Below are 27,342 nucleotides of genomic sequence, written 5' to 3' on the forward strand. Positions count from 1 at the left end.
AGTAACCCCGTCCTTGTTGAAGTAGGGGCACCTTGAGTATTACCTGCTGGGAATACCGCTTATTAATTGCCTCTAGCACAGCCTCCCTGCCTGAGGGAGTTGTCAGCAAGGCATATTTTAGGAACGGCTGGGGGGAGACATCTCGAATTCCAGCTTGTACCCCTGAAATACTACTTGAAAGAAACAGGGATCCACCTGTGAGCGAGCCCACTAATTGCTGAAATTTTTGAGACGGCCCCCCACCGTACCTGGCTACACCTGTGGAGCACCCGCGTCATGGTGTGGCCTCACAGGAGGCGGGGGAAGAATCTTGATTCTGGGAACAGGCTGACTGGTGCAGCTTTTTTCCCTCTACCCTTGTCTCTGTACAGAAAGGAAGCGCCATTTGACCCGCTTGCTTTTCTGAAGCCGAAAGGACTGTACCTTTGTCTGTGAGGAAACCTTAGGTAAAATTATTTCTTCCCAGCAGTTGCTGTGGATACGAGGTCCCAGAGACCATCCCCAAATAATTCCTCACCCTTATAAGGCTCTCTATGCGCTTTTTAAGTCAGCATCACCTGTCCAGTGACAGGTCTCTAATACCCTCCTGACAGAATGGACATTACATTTATTTTGGATGCCAGCCGGCAAAATATCCCTCTGTGCATCCCCCATATATAAGACGACGTCTTTAATATGTTTTTATGTTTGCCAACTAGTATCCCTGTTTGACAGGGTCACCGACCACGCTGCAGCAGCACTATCTGCAGGTCTCAGTCTAGTACCTGAGTGTGTAAATACAGACTTCAGGATAGCCTCCTGTTTTTTATCAACAGGTACCTATTAAAGTGGCCGTATCCTAAGACGGCAGTGCCACCTTTTTTGACAAACGTGTGAGCGCCTTATCCACCCTAGGGGATATCTCCCAGCGTAACCTATCCACCTGGCGGGAAAGGGTACGCCATCAGTAACTTTTTATAAATTACCAGTTTCTTAACGGGGGAACCCACGCTTTCACACACTTCATTTATTCATCTGATGGGGGAACAAAACACTGCCTGTTTTTTCTCCCCAAACCTAAAACCCATTTTTAGAGGTGCTTGGGTTAAAGTCAGAAATGTATAACACATTTTTTATTGCCGGGATCACGTCATGGATGTTCCTAGTGGATTGTGTATATGTCTCCACCTTGTCGACACTGGAGTCAGACTCCGTGTCGACATCTGTGTCTGCCATCTGAGAGAGCGGGCGTTTTTGAGCCCCTGATAGCCTTTGAGACGCCTGGGCAGGCGCGGGCTGCGAAGCCGGCTGTCCCACAGCTGTTACGTCATCCACCCTTTTATGTAAGGAGTTGACACTGTCGGTTAATACCTTTCACCTATCCATCCACTCTGGTGTCGGCCCCACAGGGGGCGACATCACATATATCGGCCTCTGTTCTGTCACCATATAAGCCTCATCATTCTACATGTCGACACAGCCGTACCGACACACCACAGACACACAGGGAATGCTCTAAACGAGGACAGGACCCACAAAAGCCCTTTGGGGGGACAGAGTAAGAGTATGCCAGCACACACCAGAGCGCTATATATATACAGGGACTAACTGAGTTATGTCCCTAATAGCTTTTATATAATATACTGTATACAGTGCCAATTTTAATGCCCCCCCCCTCTCTTTTCCCTCTTACTGTGCAGGGAAGAGCCAGGGAGCTTCCCTCCAGCCGAGCTGTGAGGGAAAAATGGCGCCAGTGTGCTGAGGAGATAGGCTCCGCCCCTTTTTCGCGGCCTATTCTCCCGTTTTTTATGGAATTCTGGCAGGGGTATTTACCTCATATATAGCCCCTGGGGCCATATATTGAGGTATTTTAGCCAGCCAAGGTGTTTTTATTGCTGCCTCAGGGCGCCCCCCCCAGCGCCCTGCACCCTCAGTGACCGGAGTGTGAAGTGTGTGAGAGGAGCAATGGCGCACAGCTGCAGTGCTGTGCGCTACCTTGGTGAAGACAGAGTCTTCATGCCGCCGATTTTCCGGACCATCTTCTTGTTTCTGGCTCTGTAAGGGGGACGGCGGCGCGGCTCCGGGACCGAACATCAAGGCTGGGCCTGCGGTCGATCCCTCTGGAGCTAATGGTGTCCAGTAGCCTAAGAAGCCCAATCCGGCTGCAAGCAGGCGAGTTCGCTTCTTCTCCCCTTAGTCCCTCGCTGCAGTGAGCCTGTTGCCAGCAGGTCTCACTGAAAATAACAAATTCTAAGACTATAACTTTCTAAGAGCTCAGGAGAGCCCCTAGTGTGCATCCAACCTCGGCCGGGCACGAAATCTAACTGAGGCTTGGAGGAGGGTCATAGTGGGAGGGGCCAGTGCACACCAGGTAGTCTAAGATCTTTCTTGAGTGCCCAGCCTCCTTCGGAGCCCGCTATTCCCCATGGTCCTTACGGAGTTCCCAGCATCCACTAGGACGTTAGAGAAAATAGGATTTTGAATACCTACCGGTAAATCCTTTTCTCGTAGGCCATAAGGGATATTGGGGACAGAATTAGTACGATGGGGTATAGACGGGTTCAAAGGAAGCAGTGCACTTTAAAATTTCTTCAACTGGGTGTGCTGGCTCCTTCCCTCTATGCCTCCTCCTACAGGTCAGTTATAGGTAAAACAGTGCCCAAAGGAGAATGACATACTTGAGAGAAGGAACATAACAATAATGGTAGTGAGAATTATGCACCAGCACACCAAACAAAACCAAGCCAGCAACACCTGGCAACAGTAACAGCAACAGCTGATCAGATAACACCGAACAGAGAACCTGCAGAAAGTAACCGCACAACGGCGGGCGCCCAATATCCCTTATGGACTACGAGAAAATGATTTACCAATAGGTATTTAAAATCCTATTTTCTCTACCATCCATAAGAGATACAGGGGACAGATTAGTACGATGGGGGTGTCCCAAAGCTTCCAGACTGGGCGGGAATGTGCGGAGACTGCTGCAGCACCGCCTGCCCAAGCTGGGTATCCTCTTTGGCCAGGGTATCAAATTTGTAGAATTTCACAAAGGTGTTCTTCCCCGACCAGGTAGCAGCTCGGCATAGTTGCAATGCCGAGACTCCACGGGCAGCCGCCTGGAAGATCCCACTGAACTTGTAGAGTGGGCCTTCAGAGACTTAGGAACAGGTAAGGCTGCCGACACATAGGCCTGTTGGATAGTAAAAAAAAATATAAATAAACCAGCACTGTTGCTTATTTTATCTCTACAGTTTAAATTTAAAAATAGACAGATAAGATAATAGAATAAAACAACATTTAATTAAAACACAAGTGCTCTAATAATACTGTCTCACTATTGGTGTCACCACCACTGATAATGCATTAAAATAGGACTTTTATGTTCTCACATTAGTCTCTCAACCAGTTAATTCAAACAGGACAGTTGGTAAACACAGGCTTTGTTTACCAACTGTCTCCAGTCACCATAAATTGGATTCCGTTTTGGCAAATTGCGAATTTGGGACTATACTTCATCTCCCTCTATTCCAGTTTATGGATACCCATCGGATATAAGTGCGGAACCCCTGTTGCACGGCAAAATTATACATCTGCCAAGGGACTGCCATGAACTGCCCTGCCTGGACTGGGTAACATCCTGCTTGAATTAACTGGTTGAGAGACTAATGTGAGAACATAAAAGTCCTATTTTAATGCATCATCATCAGTGGTGGCGACACCAATAGTGAGAGAGTATTATTGGAGCACTTATGTTTTAAATAAATGTTGTTTTATTCTATGATCTTATATGTCTATTTTTAAATTTAAACTGTAGAGATAAAATAAGCAACAGCACTGGTTTATTTATATTTTTTTGCTTTCAAACAAGGGCTTGACACCCCTAAATCAGCTGCTATTGGCAGCGCAGTGGATATATTATTTTTGGTCTACTGTTGGATAATAAGCCTAATCTAACAAGCAATGACTGCTTTGAAGCAGGACAACGCTTCTTCGCATCATAGAGCACGAATAAGGAATCCATCTTCCTGACCAGAGCTGTGCGTTTGACATAGATCTTTAAAGCACGCACCACATCCAAAGACTCCAGAGGAGCCGAAACGCCAGAACAAGACGGAACCACAATAGTTTGATTCAGATGAAAAGCAGAGACAACCTTCGGCAGGAACTGCTGTCTAGTCCGGAGCTCCGCTCTGTCCTCGTAAAAGACCAAGTAGGGACTTTTACACGATAAGACCCCCAATTCTGAGACGCATCTAGCAGAAGCTAAGGCCAACATCATGAGTGTCTTCCACGTGAGGTACTTGTCTTCTACTGTCATCAGAGGCTTGAACCAGAACTGTAGAAATTGTAAAGCTACATCCAAAGCCCAGGGTGCTGTAGTCAGCACAAAGGGAGGTTGTATGTGGAGCACCCCTTGTAAGAAGGTCTGAACTTCTCGCAACACAGGCAATTTCTCGGAACCCTGTGTAAGCCTTTGTCCACACCAGGCTGCAGGAAACGTCCCAAGTGAAACTCTGCAGGCAGATACTTGCGTTCCTCGCACCAAGAGATGTATCTCCTCCAGATATGATGATAATGTTTTGACGTCACAGGTTTTCTGGCTTGCACCATTGTGGCAATGACCTTTTTGGAAAGCCCTTTGGGAGCTAGGATATTCTGCTCAACTTCCATGCCGTCAAACGAAGCCGCCGTAAGTCCGAGTAGATAAACAGTCCTTCCTGAAGAAGATCCTTTCATAACGGCAGAGGACAAGGGTCTTCTACAGACATGTACAGAACAGTTGCGTACCACGCTCTGCGGGGCCAATCCGGCACAATCAGGATTGCTTGGACTCTGCGATGTCTGATCCGTTGGAGCACCCTTGGGATCAATGGGATCGGAGGAAATAGGTAGACCAGCCGGTAAGGCCAAGGTGACGTCAGTGCATCCACTGCACTCACCTGAGGGTCCCTGGTTCGCGAGCAGTAGCGGCGAAGCTTCTTGTTGAGGCGAGACGCTTTTATGTCGATCTATGCCCACTACCCCGGGTGGAGGTCGCGGCAACTCCGGAAGTCCGCTTTCCAGTTGTCCACACCCGGAACGAAAAATGCAAACAGTGCTCTTGCATTTCTTTCCGCCCAGAGAAGTATTTTTGACACTTCTCGAATGCAGGCCTTGATTTTTGTCCCTCCTTGTCGATTGATGTACGCCACAGCCATGGCGTTGTCCGACTGAACCTGGATCGCCCGATCCCTGAGCAGAGGGAAGGCATGAAGCAGAGCATTGTAGATTGCCAGAAGTTCCAGAACGTTGATCGGGAGTAGGGCCTCTTGGGCAGACCACCTGCCCTGGAACTGCACCCCTGGGTGACAGCTCCTCATCCTCTCAGACTCGCATCCGTCGTGAGGAGGGTCCAATCCTTAATCCTGAAACGTCGACCTTCCAGCAGGTTGGAAGACAGCAACCACCACAGGAGCGAAATCCTGGCCTGGGTTGACAGCTGAATCAGTCTGTGCATCTGGAGATGTAAACCGAACCACTTGTTCAGGATGTCCAATTGGTAAGGTCTGGCACGGAACCTGCCAAACTGTGCAGCCTCGGTATGAGGCCACCATTTTTCCCAACAACTTTATGCAAAGGTGAATGGAAACCCGAGCAGGACGGAGAACCATGCGAACCATCTCTTGGAGTGTTCTCACCTTGTCCTCGGGGAGAAACACTCTTTGAGCTACAGTATCCAGTGTCATGCCCAGAAACAGGAGTCATTGAGACGGCTCCAGATGGGACTTCTGTAAACTGAGAATTCACGCATGGTGAGACAGAAGTTGGATAGTGCGATCTATATGGAGCAGTAGAAGCTCCCTGGAACTCGCTTTTATCAGGAGATCCTCCAAGTAAGGTACAATGTTGACCCCCTGGACTCTGAGCTGGAAAATAATTTCCGCCATCACCTTCATGAACACCCTCGGAGCTGTAGACAGGCCGAAGGGCAACGCCTGAAACTGGTAGTGATCGTTCAGTAGGGCGAACCGTAGATAGGCCTGATGAGGAGGCCAAATCGGGATATGCAGGTAGGTGTCCTTGATATCTATGGACACAAGGAATTCTTGTTGTACCAGGCCCGCGATCACCGCTCTCAAAAATTCCATCTTGAATTTGAAAAACCTTCAAGTAAGGATTCAAGGACTTCAGATTTAAAATGGGCCTCACAGACCAGTCTGGTTTTGGCACTACAAACAGACTGGAGTAGTAACCTTGTCCTTGTTGTATCAGGGGTACTGGAACAATAACTTGGGACTGGACCAACTTGTCGATGGTCAGTAGTAGCGTAACACGCATATTTTCCAAAGCGGGCAAGCCTGATTTGAAAAATCGTTGGGGAGGAGCAATGTCGAACTCCAGCTTGTAACCCTGAGAGATAAAAGGTCCCTTACTCAGGCATCTTGGCAGGAACCGTCCCAGATGTGACTGAAGTGACGTAATCGAGCCCCCACCACGAAGTCCTCTCGGGGTGGGTGGGCACAGTCATGCTGAAGTCTTAGCAGGTTTCTTAGGCTTACCTCTGTAGCCTCTAGCTACATTGGAGGCACCCCGGCCCTAGATCGAAATCTGGAGGACCGAAAGGACTGAGTAGACGGTCCCGGGTAGTTCTGTCTAGCAGGTGGAGCCCCTGAAGGAAGAAACGTGGATTTCCCAGCAGTAGCTTTGGAGATCCATGCGTCCAATTCCCCTTCGAAGAGCCATTCGCCTGTGAATGGAAGAGATTCCACATTAAGTTTGGAGTCAGCATCTGCAATCATATGGCTCTGCAAGCAGACACAGCCATAGCAGATGTTCTAGCCTGTATATTGCCAATCTCTTTAGGGAGTCACAGAGGACTCTTGTCGTGTCCTGAATGTGTTTTAGGAAAGTTACAGTGGTAACCAAGGTCATATCCCCTGAAAGGCCTTCTTGAATTTGAGTAGTCCATGTATGAATGGCATGTGTCATCCAGCAACCAGCAATGACCGGCCTTTGGGCTAGACCTGCAGCAGTGTGGATAGATTTTAGAGTGGTCTCTATTTTCCTATCCCCCAGATCTTTTACCGTAAAAGAGCCCGGGGCAGGAAGCACCACCTTCTTAGAAAGGCGAGAGACGGAGACATCCACTGCTGGAGATTCTTCCCAGAATTTCCTGCCTTCATGGGCAAAAAGAAAGATATTTAAAAACCTCTTGGACACCTGATATTTTTTGTCTGGATTTTTCCAGGATAATTTAAATAAATCATCTAATTCTTTAGAATCAGGAAAAGTGACAGTTAATTTGTCTTGTGGGAGGAAAAATAACTGCCGACTAGTAGCATCCTCCAGGGGGAGCTTTAACGCATCCAGAATAGCCAATATGAGGGGTTCAATACCCTGTGTAGGGGTGGAGTCTCCGCTTATGGGTTCCACATCATCCTGTATATCATCAGTATCAGATAAGAGTGCAGGTAAAGCACGCTTTTGTGCACCTGCAGTGGACAGGGGGGATGCTGTTTTGCAGCTAGATTTGCGCCTGCTTGTTGCAGTTTTATTGGCATTTGCAGTGACTTGAGATGACATATCAGACAGACATCATAGTTTTGATAGCCCCCAGCCAGGAGGGCTCTGGACTCTTCCCCACATTGTTATCAGCATTTTGTGATGACTGACTACACTGCTCACATGATACGGAGTCAGATGAGCTTGGGGAAAATCTAGCATTACATACACTGTATAACTTCCGTTTTACCATTGTGAAGAAAACAGGTACAATACACATACAACACAGCCTGAAATACAATACAAGCCTGTTCTATTGCATGTGAGAAGAGACACAGGAGAGAGGACACCAGCGCACCCAGCACTGCCCCAATGAGGATGTCAGCGTTTTATATATACATATAAACAGCAAGTCTGTATATTGAAAAATCCCTCAGAGGGATGATATTTGTGCACAATATAGCGGCTCTCCCCCTATACACCCTGTACCAGTGATCCAGCGTGTGACCGTTATGAAGGAGCTGTGTGAGGATGCTGCTGCTTATGCAGAGGAAGGCGCCAAAATGCAGCTGAGCATGCTCTTATATAGCTCCGCCCCCCGCTATGCGCCGGAGCTACTGTGTAATTTTTATACCGGCCAGGCCTCCTAAGTGTTTGTAGCCTCACATAAATGCTTGGTACAGTTGTATTACGCCAGTCTCACGCAGGGGTCAAAGCGGGTCCCCCCCAGGAGGGACCCGTACGCCTCACCTGTGCTTCTGCCGCACAGTGAACCGGGGAACCCCCTTAGCAGGGTCCCCGGTGTGTACTCACCACCGATGATCACCTTCAGGCAGCATTAGGGGTGTGCGGCATGCTGCGGCTGCGACAGCCAAGGCGCCATGCACCGCTGAACAAACAGCCCCTCAGGACGGTGGTCCTGCAGCGGGGAAGCGCCTCTGCACCTCAAGAGGCTGGTGACTGTCGTCGCCCCTCCCCCCTAACTTCCACGGTGCAGGTATGCTGATGCCCAAACAGCATACCGAAAAAAAGAAATAAAATAAATTGAAGGAAAAATCTGGAGCTGCAGAGTGTGCATCCTCTCCTGAGTGCACTTTTTTCTAAACTGACCTGTAGGAGGAGGCATAGAGGGGAGGAGCCACCGCACACAGTTGAAGAAATTTAAAGTGCACTTGCTCCTTTGGACCAGTCTATACCATATCGTACTAATTCTGTCCCCAATTTCCCTTATAGATGCTAGAGAAATACCTTTGGCTACACTGGAACCATGAGTAAATCATCACAAAATGTGTGTGTATACTCTGAAGATGTTATGTGCAACAAACTGCTTCCAAAACTAGCAACTCTGGACGTAAAAACATTGCATATGAAAAAGTTTGAAAAAAGATTATAAAAGAATCAATGGTTTTCAGACACATCTCCTCAGCTGTGATTCCATGCCGTGTCGCCCAGCAAGCACTAACCATCTCTTAGACCGGGTGCTCACATTCCCAGGAGCAAGATTTCACCCTCCAGAACAAACATGCTGAATCGGTAGCATCCCCCCCAGCTTGATTTAGGAGAGTGCAGTGCCCTGCCCATTTTAGAAATTAAGAAATACACCCTGCCTGTTACCCAAGTGCCATGAGTTGCAGTCTGTAAGCCTAACTGTGGGGGCTGTGGCTTAGTCTGGGAGGCTGACACTGGAAGCACATGGCAGACACTATTTTCTATTGCCGCAGTTCTCTTTCCTAAACAAATTACTCCAGGCAGCTCCTTTGTGTTCCCTACCAGAGAGAAGTCCCCCGCAGTCCGGGTTCATGCCGAGACACGGCCAGCTAAGGAAACAGTGATGGGTCAGAGGCTGAGGCATGCAACTCTCTGCCTGCAAAAGAGTTCAGGCCCCTCGCATGGCCAAGCTATAGTAAAAACTGCCCTCTGATCACACTGCTGATGCTGGTGACAACATTCTCTGCTAAATTGCCTCCTGCACCCTGCTACACACAGGTTAGTGAAGCTGCTTTGTTCGAATAGGCAGCGTGGGGTGTTTGAAGGGGCTGATTCCCCCCCCCACCTCAACTACCTATGCCTTTAAGGGGGCTGTTTCTGTGACTGCTGTTGTCTGACCCACCTCTCGGACAGGAGCACTGGTCCAGGGGCAACCCCCCCAATAAAATCCACCACTCAAAAGTCCTGCAGTAGTAGTGACTTCCCATTAGAAACGTTCCCTACATGGTGGACAAGTAGTCTCAGGGGGGAAGTTTTCTCCCCCTGGGTCAGTAATAATAAACAAAAAATGGGTGTATCTACAGTATATGCACATGGAAACTCACAAATCAGCAAGCAGAACAACAAATGGAAGCTTCACCTTACCTCTCTGGAATAGTCTGTCAGGAGATGCCTGCACAGGCGCTCTCCTCTCATGTAACCGAAAGCGCCTGTGCAGAAATACATACATCCTCTGACAAAGTCCAACCCCCTCCCCCCCCCCCGCCCGCAACTGCCAGTCTGAAGTGCGATAGAAGATTGGGGAACGGTTTTCCATGAGTAGCAATCACAGCAGCCCTTACCAGCCTTCCAGAGGCTGCAGCTGATGCAATCCCTAGAAGCTGGTCATCTTGTTAATATGTGCACAGGACCAGGATCCAGCACATTCACACAATTATAGACACCCCCCCCCCCCGCACAGGCAGGAGTCACGGCTGCAATTAGTAGGTTTTATGCGCCAATACCAAGTTTAATTTCCCAGCAGTAAGATTTTATGGCACTTCATTAATCAAATTATCTTAATTCAACACAACACAATGTTTATTGTAGTAGAATCTGTGAACCAAACTACACCTTACACTCACTTTTTCATCCTCCTCCTCTTCATCTTCCTCTGACTTTTCTGAAGAAGGGGGAGAAGATTCACTTTTTATTTCCTCTTCAATTTTCACAGGCTTCACAATTTTACTTTTCTTTGCTCTGGCTTTTCTCCTTTTTGAATTACCCTACAAAGGATATAAAGGAAAATTCCCTTAATATATTTTCAATATAAAGTGCTACATAGAGGGGAAAATGGAGTTCTCACTACTCTCATATACACAATTTATGAAGGCACTAACACAGTATGGGGCAGTCATTAGAATAGAAAAGTGAAACACAATAGAACTCATTTGATATAATTTTCATAATAATAACGTACTCCCCCAGAAAGTCGTTGTGCTTCTTTTCTTGCAAGGTCCTTGTTAAGCAATTTAATGAGGTAGTCAGCTCTGGTCTGTAACTGCTTAGCTTGGGGCTTCTTGTCCGGATCATCAGGCAATATCTAAAGAAGAGTAAAAACAAGCTGCATTTTCTTTCTCACAGCATAATAATAATAATCATACATCTGTTTTACAGAGATGTTAACTTTGTAACAAGTGTGATACTTTGTCACGTTTGTTGTTAAAAACCTTTTAGAGCTTACAGTCAAAATTCTGCATCCACCAATCACCAAGTTTGTTGTTTGGTACAATAAAGAACGTCAGTAGGGAAAGTATATATACGACACTGGTGAAACACTCAAGCTAGCCACAAAGGGGAAATTAAAGACTACACGCAGACACCATAATGTCTAGAGGGCCAGAAGGTGTGGATCGGTAAAGAGGTGGATAATCTAAGTCTCCTCATGGGACTACCCTACTGCTTTAATTTACATTCTGAAAGGCACTTCAGAGATACCATGCACGGTGAGTGGCGAATGCACCCTAATGAGTGGCTAATGCGCTCATCCAAAATGTAACCCGAAACCAAAATGTAAAAAAAAACAAAAAAAAAACCTAACCGAACCATGTGTAAGGACAAAACCCCATGTGGTCATCTCATAGTAGAACAAAAGAAACCGTAAACCTGAGGGAAGAAGCTTTAATTCTTCTTCAGACCTTTCTCCACTAATGACATCTACTGTACAGGTAAATCATAAATATTTCACTGACAAGCGGATAAATTTCATTATGAATAGATCTACCTTTTGTGTTAAGTTGAGGTCAGGATCCATTTTAATCATCTCCCAGCTGCCATATCCATATTCATATATTCCAATCAAAAGGTTTGAATCATCTTCCTTGATCCAGTCGATATCAAAATGTGCCGCTTTTGTATGGCATGGAACAACATATCTAGAATGTATACAAGAGAGGAAATAACACAAGTATTAGAACAATGGTTCCGAAACTTGGCCTTCAAGACCCCCTACCAAGCCCAGGTTTTATGGATATAAATATTCATTTTGATTAAACCATCTATGCTCAACCATAGATAACCTTAAAACATGCGCTGTTAGGGTGTCTTAAGGACCAAGTTTGGGAACCACTGTATTAAAAGATTTTAAGTACTGATTTACGTGATTAAACAAATGGCTGGAGAGTCAAATAGTCATGAAAAACTAGTATTTTGGTACTTACCAGATAAATCCTTTTCTTTGAATCCACAGGGGGCACTGGAATACTCTTGGGATATGGATGGGGCGTTAGCAGGGATAGGCACATTCAAATTAGTAACTCCCCACCCCCTCCATACTCCCATTGAGACATCAGTGTTTTTACTGAGCCGAACAGGAGCGATAGAGAGGATGAACAATAGAGAATTACATATAACATTATAACATAACGGACAACAATGAAGTTCACACATAACTTTACGGACAACTAAACAGTTGACACGACAATAGATAATCACCTTAACAGTTGATCAGATCGGTGAAATGTGTTACCATAAGCCCACTGAACTTACCACAAGACAGGTAAAACTGCGCTGGGTGGGCGTCCAGTGCCCCCTGTGGATTCAAAGAAAAGGATTTATCTGGTAAGTACCAAAATCCTATTTTCTTTTTCATCCACTAGGGGTCACTGGAGTACTCTTAGGACGTACTAAAGTTTCTCCCTTGGGCGGGAGAGCTGTTTGGCACCTGTAACACTAGACGGCCAAAGCTAGATGGCGATGCCGCAAACGTATCAAACTTGTAAAAGCGCACAAACGTGTGCACCGATGACCACGTAGCCACACGGCAAAGTTGCGTCATAGAAGCTCCACGACCTGCTGCCCATGACATTCCCATAGAACATGTGGAATGGGCTGAAACTGATGTAGACGGTTGTAGCCTAGCATGAAGGTAAGCCTGACGTATGGTCAGCTTAATTCATCTGGACAAGGTCTGCTTGGAAGCTGGCCAACCCATCTTGCCTGCATCATAGAGAACAAACAATGTTTTTTTTTTTGTAAGCTCGCAAGAGCAGGGACTTCTTTCCTCATGTGCCTTTCCTTTTCTTACTTACACTATCTTATACCCCATACTCCCTTTGATGGCACCTAACCCCAGGTTTTCTATACCTGTCCTATTTTGTCCTGTACTGTAAGTGCGGTTTTCTTGTTTGCTCATTTTATTATGCACTGTGTAATGGGCGCTGTGGATCCCTTGTGGCGCCATATAAATAAAGGATAATAATAATAATAATAATAATAATAATAATAATAATGTATCAGTTTTACGTACTGTTGATGTTCGGGCTACATAAACACATAGTGCGCGTACCACATGCAAAGTAGCTGGAATTCCTGCACTTTTTTATAATACCGGAACTACGATTGGTTGATGTAACGAAGATACCTCCTGTGGTAGAAAAACGGGATTCGTCCGAAGTTTCGCTCTATAATCACGAAACAGTAAATACGGTGGTTTGCATGACAAGGCACCCAATTCTGAAACACGCCTTGCTGAAGCAAACGCTAGGCGAAAAACTGTTTTCCAAGTTAGAAACTTAACATCCACTTGTAAGGGTTCAAAAATTGAAGACTATAAAAAAATCTAAAACCAGTTTCAAGTCCCATGGCGCTGTAGGTGGTATAAAAGGAAGTTGTACTCTGAGGACACATTGCAGGAAAGTGTGAACTGTTGGCAAAAAGGACAAACGCCTTTGAAAGTAAATTGACAAGGCAGAAACCTGCACCTTTAGTGTAGATAAACGTAGTCCTCCATCTAACCCAGTCTGTAAAAATAGCAAAAGAAGGGATAACTTAAAAGATGATGTTGGAAACTTCCGAGCTTTACACCACCCTATATAGGCACGCCAAATTCTGTGATAATGACCTACCGTAACTGGCTTTCTAGCACGTAACATGGTTGGTATAACCGATTCTGGAATGCCCTCTTGTCTTAATAGGGCGGTTTCAACAGCCACCCCGTCAAACGCAGCCGTGCTAAATCGGGGTAAAGGAACGGACCCTGTTGTAACAGGTCCGGACGTAGCTGGAGCGGCCACGTATCGTCTGCAAGTAGACCGCGGCGGTCCGAGAACCATGCTCTCCAAGACCAATGAGGCGGTACTAGTATGACTGTCGTGGACTCTCGTTTGATCTGTTTTAGCAACTGAAGATGCAGCGGAAATGGTGGAAACAGATTCGCAATTTTGTGACCGTACAGCCTTGTGTGAGCATCCACTGCTACTGCCTTTGGATCTCTTGTTCTGGACACATACTGGGTTGTTTGATGAGTTAGGCGAGATACCATTAGATCCACCTGTGGGTAACCCCACCACTGGACCAACCTCTGTAACACTTCTGGATTTAATGCCCATTCTCCTGGATGAAAATCCTGACGGCTGAGATAATCCGCCTCCCAGTTGTCCACTCCTGGAATGAATACTGACGACAATATCACCTGGTGATGCTCGGCCCAGTTGAGGATTCGAGCAACTTCCCGCATGACCATGCGACTTCGAGTTCCTCCTTGTTTGTTATATATGCGACTACCATAGCGTCATCTGACTGAACCTGGACAGTCTGAGACTGGAGCATGTGCACTGCCTGTCGCAGGGCGTTGTAAATTGCCCTGAGTTTCAAGACATTTATTGACAGTAATCTTTCTCGGTCTAACCATAGACCTCGAAGCTGACAATTTAAGACCACTGCTACCCAACCTCTGAGACTTGCGTCCGTCGTCAGAACTATCCAATTCCAGACTCCTAACCGTTTTCCTGCGGTGAGATTGTGTACTTGCAGCCACCAGAGTAGTGATACTCTTACCCTTGAAGACAACCGCACCATCTAATGAATTTGTAGATGCGAGTCTGACCAGTGTGCGAGAACATCCAGTTGAAAAGGACGTTAGTGAAATCTTCCGAACTGGAGTGCTTCGAAAGACGCCACCATCTTTAATAACAGTCGGATGCACAAATGCACTGAGATTGTCCGTGGTTTGAGCACTAACTGTACCAGATGACGAATACTTTGTGCTTTCTGTTCTGGCAGGTAAATTCGTTGATCCACCGTATCGAGAATCATTCCTAGAAATTGAAGTCTTTGAGATGGAATCAGGCTTGATTTATTGAAGTTGACAATCCAACCGTGCTGAACTAGTACATTGTACGTTAGTAAGGCATGTTGAAGGAGTGTCTGTTGAGACTAGCTTTGATGAGTAGATCGTCTAAGTACGGAACTATTATCACTCCCAGGGATCTGAGATGACCTATCATCACAGACATCACCTTTGTGAATATCCAAGGCGCTGATGAGAGGCCAAACGGTAGCGCCTGAAATTGAGAATGGTTTTGCTGTACTGCAAACCCTGAGTACGCTTGATGTGGTGGTCCAATTGGAATGTGAAGTACATATTCGTGAGATCTAGCAAAATCATAAATTTCTGCGGGTCTAAACCTGCCATCCCTGACCGCAGGGATTCCATTTTGAATTTGTAGTAAGTGATGTACTGATTGAGCCCCTCAAGGTTCAATATTGGTCTAACTGAGCCGTCCTTTGGGACTACAAAATAGGCTGGACTATAACCCTTGACCTTGTTGGTGTCCTGATACCTGAATTAAACTGCTGAATCTACGAGAGACTGAATAGCGGTCTGCAGAAGTGCCCTCTTGTCTGCTGACACAAGCAGACCTGTCTTGAACAACCGCATTATGTAACCTTTGAACACTATATTGCGGATCCACCCATCTGTGGACTTCTGAAACCACACCAAGTGATCTGAACGCATGCTCCCACAACTGAAGATCCAAGATGGACTGGATGCCCGTCATACCCCAGGTTTTTCAGCTGGTGTATGGATGTTTCTGGAGCACATACTCGAAAGTAGAGGTCTGACAGATTTGAACGCTAGTCTAGCATATTTCCTTTTAGGAACTGGTGCGTGCAACAGTAGGAAACCAGACTTTCCCCCGAGCAGCCACCAATAGTCTAATTTAGGACCAAATAACTTATCACTAGCATAAGGCAACGCCGCTATTTTGCGTCTTGACTCAGCCTTGGCCTGCTAAGGGCTCAACCGCAGCATCCATCGGGCGCAATTATTGAAGCTGAAAACTATCTTGTCCGAATCCATAGAGGCTGTACTTAAAAACTTAGCCGATTCACCAATGTGACCGGTAAGAAGTATAAGCTGGTTTGAAGAAAGAGCCTGTTGTAGGGCTAACTTGAGCTGTTTAGCCCATGCACCTACCTGCCTTGTTAAACCAAACTCCAAGTAAAGCAGGTCAAAGCAACACCCTTGCTGCTGTATATGGACTTCAGCATAGTCTCCAGATTGCGCTTAGACGTCTGTTTAAGCGTCATTGCCGCTGAAACTGGAATAGTTAACTCGTTAGAAAGTTTTGAAACTGAGGAATGTACTGACGGCAGAGTATTGCGGAAAAGGGTAATTAAACATAAATCACTTGGCCCAGCAAATCGTTTATTCGGGTTCTGCCATGCTTACGTTAACTGCTTATTAAGAGAATGTGAATAAGGAACCCAGACGGTTGTCCTCTGTTTCTTAGCAATAAAACCTCATACCTTAACAGGTTTGCGTTAGTGAAATCTAACACCTGGCGTACTCTGATGAGATTATCAATGGCCTGCTATGATTGACCTCACTATCTGATTCCTGACCCGATTTACTGTTGAGATATTAGGTCTGGCAAGGAATTGTTAGAATGCAACACCGAGGAAACCTGTAAATAAGACAAACGATGACTGCTTTTAGGCTTTGAACTATACATAGACCTTTGTAAATTCTGCAAAGTCCTAGAAATATCCTGAGCCCACTGTGGCTGCCTAGAAGGCATGATTGGAATCACACAGACAGTCTGTACCACAGTGAAACACAAGTACTAAAAAAAAAAAGTGCTTTCCTCAATGTCCTACTAACACCCCTGCCCCCTCTAGCGGCCGTGTGTTATTGGACCAACACCAAATGGCTGTAAAAGAAGCAGGTAGTGAAAATAAAATGGTGTCCACCATGTGTCTATTTTTTAAACATATACACCTGAGAGTATTCAGCCCTATGTACAATACAGCATACAAGGCTTAATAGACTGTATTATCCCCATGGCACCTCCCTGGTTGTTGTGGCGAATCCCTTTTACACTCCCCCACCGCTGAGAAAGTAAAAAAAACTGACCGCGGCTGGGAGCCATTCAACGAAGGGCACTCAGTGGCGGCAGCGTCCCAATGCTCTCCTAACTACAGGAGCAGAGAGACGCGTCGGATCACCACACAGTGTGTCGTCGTTTAGCCAGAGGCCAAAGCACCCCTATGTAGAGAGCTGTCCGCGGGTGCAGTTGCTGAGAGACCGCCCATGGGTGCCGATCGGTGGGCGCCCAGTGGCGGAGCTAACCCAGAGAGGCATGTTGGCCCGCGGGTGCAGGGAAGCTTGATGCTGGGAGACCGACGCTGGGAGGCAAGCGGCGGGCGACCAGTGTGGAGGAACAATGAGGGGAGCGGTAACGGAAACCCACAGCAGCAGTGATCAATCAGGGAAGCACTGACCCGAGACCGCTGTGTCCCCCTTTGGAAGCAGGGAAGCGGCGACATCTATGTCCGCCTGTGGCCATGTAGAAAGACTTGCAGGCTTCCCCCATATGGCGGGCGGCAGCATGAACTGACAGCCCTGCTCTCAGACCCCCGCTCCTTACCGCAGTGGAATCATGGAGGCTATGACGGAGCTTCTTGGATAAGCGATGTCCAGCTCCTAGCAGCCATAGCTGAATCGGCTAGAGCGGATTTAGGTCTATGGCGGGGCTCCTCTGCTGAGCACCGACAAGCCTATTCTGCCTTCCAGCAGCACACAGTCCCGGACCCACGCTTCTTAGTAAGCTGGGAAGGGACTGTGAATAGAAAAAAGAAAAATCTTCAGAAAAATTAAAGCAAAGTCTTGGAGACTCCAAACGTGTGCTCTTATCACTATGAAGGCACAAAAACACTGAGGTCTCTATGGGAGTATGGAGGGGGTAGTGAGTTACTAATTGAAATATTTAAATGTGCCTATCCCTGCTAACGCCCTGTCCATATCCCAAGAGTACTCCAGTGACCCCTAGTGGATGAAAAAGAAACAGAGATTGCTACAAAGCTGAACAGGTCACAAATGCAGCTGGGATATTGCCCGTCTGGGAACAGGTCTTTGGGGTAAATGTAAAAGGGTCCAAGTTGACGGAGGTCCGGGATCTCGTCCGAGGAGGAGTATTTTTAAAGCGGCTTTTGCATTGTAAATGACTGCCGCTTTACAAATCAGGCATTCTTGGACGAAATCCCGGACCCTATTACATTTACCCCTTTATATACCCATAATTATATATACAAGATAATTCCATCACCAGAGTTTAAGGTGTATGCCTAATACTACTACTACTACTACTGGTTGAGTCTCCGTTATCAGGAGACCCGTTATCCGGAATATTCCAAAAACCGGAATATCCCGGAGCTGTAGTGACGTCCTGCAACGTCATGACATCACTACTACTGTGACCAATGTCTGGCGGTGGGGGGAGTGGCTTTGCAGCTAGTCCCTCGCCACATAGTGCATGCCAACCCCCGCTGACCTCACCGTTGACCCCTACTATTACCGTCGGACCCCGCTGACCTCACCGCAGACCCCCGTTGCCCCTCCTAGACCCCCGCATTGACAACCGGACCACCCATGACGACTGCTGGACCCCTCTCCGGACCAGGTATTCTATTATTCTAAAAAATCCCATATCCGGAATGCTCCTGGTCCCGAGCATTTCGGATATGGGATACTCGACCTGTACTATTTATGGTCTGCCTGGCATTTACTAAAACTTTTGCACTTACTGAAATGTGTCACTAGTTTAAGCCTAATGAAGCTGCAGGTTTTAACAAGCACACTGTAATGAACCACTGGAGAATGTGAATTATACCCTTACAGACAGGCATGCAGCATGGTTATACATGCATCTCTAAATAAGCTGGATAAATATTTTAAAACAGTTCTAGAAGGCTTCAGGTCTGTATTGCAATGAAAAAAAAGTTGGCATTACAGTACAGGCATACGCTAACATACAAACACATTTCATGGTATTGTATTACTACACTAACCCATTACGCCTTTCTCTCCTGTTGGCCTACAAGTAATGTGTACTATGAGGTTTTGCACAAGAGGGTAGATACCGAGAAAAGGACTCCGTTCAGGGGCCGCTATGAATGTTTGACCGAGCAGCTGCTAAGGGAAAGTATAGTCAGTCCCTTATGCAGAAACAAATAATATATGTTGTAAATCACAAGAGGACCAATATGCAGCTTTCATGCAAACGTGGCAACAGCACATGGGACCCCGAGACACGAATAATTACGCTTTAAAATATAAAACGGATGGCGAATAACTGTTACAAGAATAACCCTTCCCTGGAAAATTGCCTAATGGAATGTGATCTGTAAATTCAGTCACTTAGCAGCTGCACTGTAAAATGTAGCCTCTTACACAGTCTGTAGTACAGATATCAAATTAGAAGCTCCATATGGAATTTACTGTAAGTGACAAACAGAAGAAACAGAGTATAGAAGGTTTACCCACCTTTTCCTTTCCTCTGGATCTGAAGGAATAGATCTATGCAGTGGTAGCAGCTCCTCTTCATGAGAGCTGACCAGCTTTGCATTAACCTGCACTCCTGAGATTCGAAAGGTTGGCCCTTTCATTTTTCCTCGCCTCCCACCTTGGATTAAAGACAGACCTCTTACTAACAAGCAATTTTTTTCAAATTAATGAAGTAAATCTTAGAATGAAGCTGAACTAAGAGAAAGCAGTATGACATTGTGTTAAAAGCAAAGAGTTGAAGTATTTCTCGTCTACCTACACACTGCATTGAAGAACACCTAAACTGTAGTATCATTTGATGCACATCTCAGTGCCATGTTACTTAACTGCATAATAGGAGTCTGCAAACCCTTCGAAAGTTATTGAAATTTGAAGAAAGTGAACGAAATTTTCAGATGCGACCACACTAATATGGACTTTCCCTGACATGGTCACATGCAGCTGTTGCTGTCAGAGGGAGCTCATGGTCCCTCTGCTTCCTGGTTCCCTGCCAATCACTGCTTATCAGTCACCCCAAAAGTACCCCCCATCCTGCGGCTGAACACAAAGCAGTCACTGGGGAAATGTTATAAAGCAGCCCTCACCTTTCTTCTGTAACCCCGGAGGCTACAGATAATAGCAGGCACCCAGAGAACCTAGTATTGTATGTATGTATGTATGTATGTATGTATATGCAGAGCCCCTGTGATTTCTATTTAAACAATGTGGTCACAAGCCGTGTTGCACCCCAAGTCTAGAAATAGGTGAGTGCTATGGAATAGTGCTTTTTGTTTATTAGATACATTTTTTATTTAATCTTTTTGTGATCACATTTTCTCATGCACCCTGTTATAACTTAATTATATCTTGTATCGGCTGTTCTCCTAGGACAGGTGTCTCACCTATAAGAGCAAAATTGCTGTGAGCTTTAGACCAGGTAGCATACCTAGGGGTGGTATTCAATTACCGCCGATGAAGCTTCGGGTGAAATTTCCCAATGTTTCATCGATGTTTTAGTCACCCGGAAAAAAATAAGAATTTACTCACCGGTAATTCTATTTCTCGTAGTCCGTAGTGGATGCTGGGAACTCCGTAAGGACCATGGGGAATAGCGGCTCCGCAGGAGACTGGGCACAACTAAGAAAGATTTAGGACTACCTGGTGTGCACTGGCTCCTCCCTCTATGCCCCTCCTCCAGACCTCAGTTAGGATACTGTGGCCGGAAGAGCTGACAAAATAAGGAAAGGATTTTGGAATCCCGGGTAAGACTCATACCAGCCACACCAATCACACCGTATAACTCGTGATACTATACCCAGTTAACAGTATGAAAAATAACTGAGCCTCTCAACAGATGGCTCTAAACAATAACCCTTTAGTTAGGCAATAACTATATACAAGTATTGCAGACAATCCGCACTTGGGATGGGCGCCCAGCATCCACTACGGACTACGAGAAATAGAATTACCGGTGAGTAAATTCTTATTTTCTCTGACGTCCTAGTGGATGCTGGGAACTCCGTAAGGACCATGGGGATTATACCAAAGCTCCCAAACGGGCGGGAGAGTGCGGATGACTCTGCAGCACCGAATGAGCAAAAGCAAGGTCCTCCTCAGCCAGGGTATCAAACTTGTAGAACTTAGCAAACGTGTTTGAACCCGACCAAGTAGCAGCTCGGCAAAGTTGTAAAGCCGAGACCCCTCGGGCAGCCGCCCAAGAAGAGCCCACTTTCCTCGTGGAATGGGTTTTTACAGATTTAGGATGCGGCAGTCCAGCCGCAGAATGTGCAAGTTGAATCGTACTACAGATCCAGCGAGCAATAGACTGCTTTGAAGCAGGAGCACCCAGCTTGTTGGGCGCATACAGGATAAATAGCGAGTCAGTTTTCCTGACTCCAGCCGTCCTGGAAACATAGATTTTCAGGGCCCTGACTACGTCCAGCAACTTGGAATCCTCCAAGTCCTTAGTAGCCGCAGGCACCACAATAGGTTGGTTCAAATGAAAAGCTGATACCACCTTAGGAAGAAATTGGGGACGAGTCCTCAATTCCGCCCTATCCATATGGAAAATCAGATAAGGGCTTTTACATGACAAAGCTGCCAATTCTGACACACGCCTGGCCGAAGCCAAGGCCAACAGCATGACCACTTTCCACGTGAGATATTTTAGTTCCACGGTTTTAAGTGGCTCAAACCAATGTGACTTAAGGAAATCCAACACCACATTGAGATCCCAAGGTGCCACTGGAGGCACAAAAGGGGGCTGAATATGCAGCACTCCTTTAACAAACATCTGAACTTCAGGCAGTGAAGCCAGTTCTTTTTGGAAGAAAATCGACAGAGCCGAAATCTGGACCTTAATGGAACCTAATTTGAGGCCCATAGTCACCCCTGACTGTAGGAAGTGCAGAAATCGACCCAGCTGAAATTCCTCCGTTGGGGCCCTTCTGGCCTCACACCACGCAACATATTTTCGCCATATGCGGTGATAATGGTTTGCGGTCACCTCCTTCCTAGCTTTAATCAGCGAAGGGATGACTTCCTCCGGAATGCCCTTTTCCTTCAGGATCCGGCGTTCAACCGCCATGCCGTCAAACGCAGTCGCGGTAAGTCTTGGAACAGACAGGGTCCCTGCTGCAGCAGGTCCTGTCTGAGCGGCAGAGGCCATGGGTCCTCTGAGATCATTTCTTGAAGTTCTGGGTACCAAGCTCTTCTTGGCCAATCCGGAACCACAAGTATAGTTCTTACTCCTCTCCTTCTTATTATTCTCAGTACCTTGGGTATGAGAGGCAGAGGAGGGAACACATAAACCGACTGGTACACCCACGGTGTCACTAGAGCGTCCACAGCTATCGCCTGAGGGTTCCTTGACCTGGCGCAATATCTTTTTAGCTTTTTGTTGAGGCGGGACGCCATCATGTCCACCTGTGGCCTTTCCCAACGGTGTACAATCATTTGGAAGACTTCTGGATGAAGTCCCAACTCTCCCGGGTGGAGGTCGTACCTGCTGAGGAAGTCTGCTTCCCAGTTGTCCACTCCGGGAATGAACACTGCTGACAGTGCTAACATATGATTTTCCGCCCATCGGAGAATCCTTGTGGCTTCTGCCATTGCCATCCTGCTTCTTGTGCCGCCCTGACGGTTTACATGGGCGACCGCCGTGATGTTGTCTGACTGGATCAGCACCGGCTGGTGTTTAAGCAGGGGTCTTGCCTGACTTAGGGCATTGAAAATGGCCCTTAGTTCCAGAATATTTATGTGTAGGGAAGTCTCCTGACTTGTCCATAGTCCTTGGAAGTTTCTTCCCTGTGTGACTGCCCCCCAACCTCGAAGGCTGGCATCCGTGGTCACAAGGATCCAGTCCTGTATGCCGAATCTGCGGCCCTCTAGAAGATGAGCACTCTGCAGCCACCACAGTAGCGACACCCTGGCCCTTGGAGACAGGGTTATCAGCCGATGCATCTGAAGATGCGACCCGGACCACTTGTCCAACAGATCCCACTGAAAGATCCTTGCATGGAACCTTCCGAATGGAATTGCTTCGTAAGAAGCCACCATCTTTCCCAGGACTCGCGTGCAGTGGTGCACCGATACCTGTTTTGGTTTTAGGAGGTCTCTGACTAGAGACGATAACTCCTTGGCCTTCTCCTCCGGGAGAAACACTTTTTTCTATTCTGTGTCCAGAACCATCCCCAGGAACAGTAGACGCGTTGTAGGAACCATCTGCGACTTTGGAATATTCAGGATCCAGCCGTGCTGTTGTAGCACTTCCCGAGCTAGTGCTACTCCGATCAACAACTGTTCCCTGGACCTCGCCTTTATAAGGAGATCGTCCAAGTACGGGATAATTAAAACTCCCTTTTTCCGAAGGAGTATCATCATTTCGGCCATTACCTTTGTAAATACCCTCGGTGCTGTGGACAGACCAAACAGCAACGTCTGGAATTGGTAATGACAGTCCTGTACCACAAATCTGAGGTACTCCTGGTGAGGAGGGTAAATGGGGACATGTAGGTAAGCATCCTTGATGTCCAGTGACACCATGTAATCCCCCTCGTCCAGGCTTGCAATCACCGCTCTGAGCGATTCCATCTTGAACTTGAACCTTCTTATATAAGTGTTCAAAGATTTTAAATTTAAAATGGGTCTAACCGAACCGTCCGGTTTCAGTACCACAAACATTGTGGAATAGTAACCCCGTCCTTGTTGAAGGAGGGGTACCTTGATTATCACCTGCTGAGAATACAGCTTGTGAATCGCCTCCAGCACTGCCTCCCTGTCCGGGGGAGCTGTCGGCAAGGCAGATTTGAGTTAACGGCGAGGGGGAGACGTCTCGAATTCCAGCTTGTACCCCTGAGATACTACCTGTAGAATCCAGGGATCCACCAGTGAACGAGCCCACTGGTTGCTGAAGTTCTTGAGACGGGCCCCCACCGTACCTGGCTCCACCTGTGGAGCCCCAGCGTCATGCGGTGGACTTAGAGGAAGCGGGGGAGGACTTTTGTTCCTGGGAACTGGCTGTATGTTGCAGCTTTTTCCCTCTACCTCTGCCTCTGGGCAGAAAGGACGCGCCTCTAACCCGCTTGCCTTTCTGGTACCTGATAATACGGTGCTTTCTTTGGCTGTGAGGGAACATGGGGTAAAAATGCTGACTTCCCAGCTGTTGCTGTGGAAACGAGGTCCGAGAGACCATCCCCAAACAACTCCTCACCCTTGTAAGGCAAACCTTCCATGTGCCTTTTAGAATCTGCATCTCCTGTCCATTGCCGAGTCCACAATCCTCTCCTGGCAGAAATGGACATTGCGTTTATTTTAGATGCCAGCCGGCAAATATCCCTCTGTGCATCTCTCATGTATAAGACAGCGTCTTTAATATGCTCTACGGTTAGCAATATAGTGTCCCTGTCTAGGGTATCAATGTTTTCCGACAGGGAATCTGACCACGCAGCTGCAGCACTGCACATCCATGCTGAAGCAATAGCCGGTCTCAGTATAATTCCTGAGTGTGTATATACAGACTTCAGGATAGCCTCCTGCTTCCTATCAGCAGGTTCCTTTAGGGCGGCCGTGTCCGGAGACGGTAGTGCCACCTTGACAGGCGTGTGAGCGCTTTATCCACCCTAGGGGATGTCTCCCAACGTGACCTATCCTCTGGCGGGAAAGGGTACGCCATTAGTAACTTTTTAGAAATTACCAGTTTCTTATCGGGGGAAGCCCACGCTTCTTCACACACTTCGTTTAATTCATCAGATGGGGGAAAAACCACTGGCAGCTTTTTCTCCCCAAACATAAAACCCTTTTTGTGGTACCTGGGGTAATATCAGAAATGTGCAACACATTTTTCATTGCCGTAATCATATAACGAGTGGCTCTATTGGAATGTACACTAGTCTCATCGTCGTCGACACTGGAGTCAGTATCCGTGTCGACATCTGTGTCTGCCATCTGAGGTAGTGGGCGTTTTAGAGCCCCTGATGGCTTTTGAGACACCTGGGCAGGCACGGGCTGAGAAGCCGGCTGTCCCACATCTGCTATGTCCATCCATTCAGGTGTCGACACCGCAGGGGGTGACATCACATTTATCGGCACCTGCTCCGCCTCCTCATAAGCCTCCTCATCAAACATGTCGACACAGCCGTACCGACACACCGCACACACACAGGGAATGCTCTGAACGAGGACAGGACCCCACTAAGTCCTTTGGGGAGACAGAGAGAGAGTATGCCAGCACACACCAGAGCGCTATATAATGCAGGGATACACACTACACAAGTGATTTTTCCCTATAGCAGCTATATATATATTATATGCGCCTAAATTTAGTGCCCCCCCCCCCCCTCTCTTTTTTACCCTATGTAGTCTGGAAACTGCAGGGGAGAGCCTTGGGAGCGTCCTTCCAGCGGAGCTGTGAGGGAAAATGGCGCCAGTGTGCTGAGGGAGATAGCCCCGCCCCTTTTCCGGCGGACTTCTCCCGCTTTTTAAATGTATATTTGGCAGGGGTATTTTACACATATATAGTCTTTAAGACTATATTATGTGGTATTTGCCAGCAAGGTACTCTTATTGCAGCCCAGGGCGCCCCCCCCCCCCAGCGCCCTGCACCCATCAGTGACCGGAGTATGTGGTGTGCATGGGGAGCAATGGCGCACAGCTGCAGTGCTGTGCGCTACCTTGATGAAGACCGAAGTCTTCTGCCACCGATTTCCAGGAACGTCTTCTTGCTTCTGGCTCTGTAAGGGGGACGGCGGCAAGGCTCCGGGACCGGACGACCGAGGCTGGGCCTGTGTTCGATCCCTCTGGAGCTAATGGTGTCCAGTAGCCTAGAAGCCCAAGCTAGCTGCAAGCAGGTAGGTTCGCTTCTCTCCCCTTAGTCCCACGTAGCAGTGAGTCTGTTGCCAGCAGATCTCACTGAAAATAAAAAACCTAAAATATACTTTCTTTTCTAGGAGCTCAGGAGAGCCCCTAGTGTGCATCCAGCTCGGCTGGGCACAAAATTCTAACTGAGGTCTGGAGGAGGGGCATCGAGGGAGGAGCCAGTGCACACCAGGTAGTCCTAAATCTTTCTTAGTTGTGCCCAGTCTCCTGCGGAGCCGCTATTCCCCATGGTCCTTACAGAGTTCCCAGCATCCACTAGGACGTCAGAGAAACATCCTTTTCACCCGAAAACACACAGGCTCAGTGAAACCTGTGTGTTATCCGGTGAAATAGCTCTGGATTTTGCTTCGCCTGCTGGAGGCAGATGAAACAAAATCTCTGATAAACAGCGCACGTGCCGGCTTATCGGGGCTAATTAGATAGACCCCCAGGCAATACTTTTCACCCGACAGTATGTGCGGGTAATTGAATATCCCTAAAGTTTAACCCTAATATGATAGCTATTTTAATGATAACTGTTTTGAGCAATAGAGTAGGACTTGCAGTATAGTGGGGTGTCCCTTGTCAGGGGCTGCAGGCTTTAATGCATTGATCAATACATGAACTAAAACTCCACTGTTTATTGTTGTTAGTTAATATAGTGAGTGCAGAGCCCCTGTGATTCCTATCTCACATACATACGCTCATTTTCAAGGGCAAATTCTCTTGTGAAAACCTACATGTAGCAAAGGTGAAGTAATGCAGAAGCAGGAACCACCTATATCAACGTACTATATTTCCTACCACATAATTGCCTATTACTATTTTTTTTTCAAAAATCTCTCAGGCACCTCTATCCCTGCAGCGCCTCCCCCCGCCGCCGCAGACATGTCCCCCCCGCAGCTGACAGCAGCGGCAGCACAGGACCTGTGTACGGCCAAATACGACAGTCGGATTTGGCCGTCCATTGAACAGGGGTTGTCGGGTCCATTCCGACAACTGCATGTCGGAATGTACCCAACTCTTACTGAATATACCCCTATATATAACACACACATATAATAAACAGATATAGATATATATATATATATATATATTTATCGAGATATATATATATATATATATATATATATATATATAGTCGTTATGCAGATGCTATATAAATAATAATGATATTATGCAACATCACAATTGTGGTCAAATTCTAAAACATTCAATCTTCATTTGTTAATGAACCAATCATTGTACACACCTGTCCTTTCAGGTCCAGAACAATCTTTTAATGCTTTAATACAGCCATTGTGTATTAATTCTCCAAGCCTACGGAGATCAGTTTCAGATTTATCTACTAGCTCTGCATCACGAGCTATTGCCTCTAACCTGCAACAAAGACACTTTGTCAGAATTTAAGCTCTACTGCTTATGATTTAGCTTTTAACTGTCAAGTAAATAGGGATATCATGCTACAAGTATCAAATCACAATGAATATATATTTTTCATCACTTTACAATGCTCAACATAAAAAATGTAAACATTTCCCCTGTTTTAAATATGGAAATAAGCTAGACTTTTTAACCATTACAGGATTTTTTTTTTATTTGTGTTAAATACACTGGGTGACAGAGAAAACCTTGGGGGTATATAGAGATCGATCCTAGATACTATTTTAAATGTTAACACAAAGTCATGATTCTACTCCACTTCTATATAACCTAGCCTGCTATAAAGC

The 27,342-nt window shown here is 46.7% G+C and overlaps 1 protein-coding gene across 6 annotated transcripts in view; it reads right to left on the reverse strand.

Annotated features, from left to right (window-relative positions):
* Window positions 1-27,342, reverse strand: part of CHD1 (chromodomain helicase DNA binding protein 1) — a 290,764-nt gene that overhangs the window by 16,658 nt on the left and 246,764 nt on the right. For 4 of the 6 annotated variants that reach the window (XM_063964069.1, XM_063964066.1, XM_063964068.1 and 1 more), the window contains 5 exons: window positions 26,865-26,992; window positions 19,259-19,397; window positions 11,435-11,585; window positions 10,631-10,753; window positions 10,290-10,436 (listed from right to left, as the gene is read on the reverse strand). In XM_063964069.1, coding sequence (XP_063820139.1) covers window positions 10,290-10,436; window positions 10,631-10,753; window positions 11,435-11,585; window positions 19,259-19,397; window positions 26,865-26,992 — 688 coding nt within the window. The remainder of the gene's footprint in view (window positions 1-10,289; window positions 10,437-10,630; window positions 10,754-11,434; window positions 11,586-19,258; window positions 19,398-26,864; window positions 26,993-27,342) is intronic. The other 2 variants (XM_063964067.1, XM_063964065.1) reach the window with 1 other exon arrangement.

The sequence above is a fragment of the Pseudophryne corroboree genome, chromosome 1 (assembly GCF_028390025.1).
Source record: "Pseudophryne corroboree isolate aPseCor3 chromosome 1, aPseCor3.hap2, whole genome shotgun sequence".
Lineage (NCBI taxonomy): Eukaryota > Metazoa > Chordata > Amphibia > Anura > Myobatrachidae > Pseudophryne > Pseudophryne corroboree.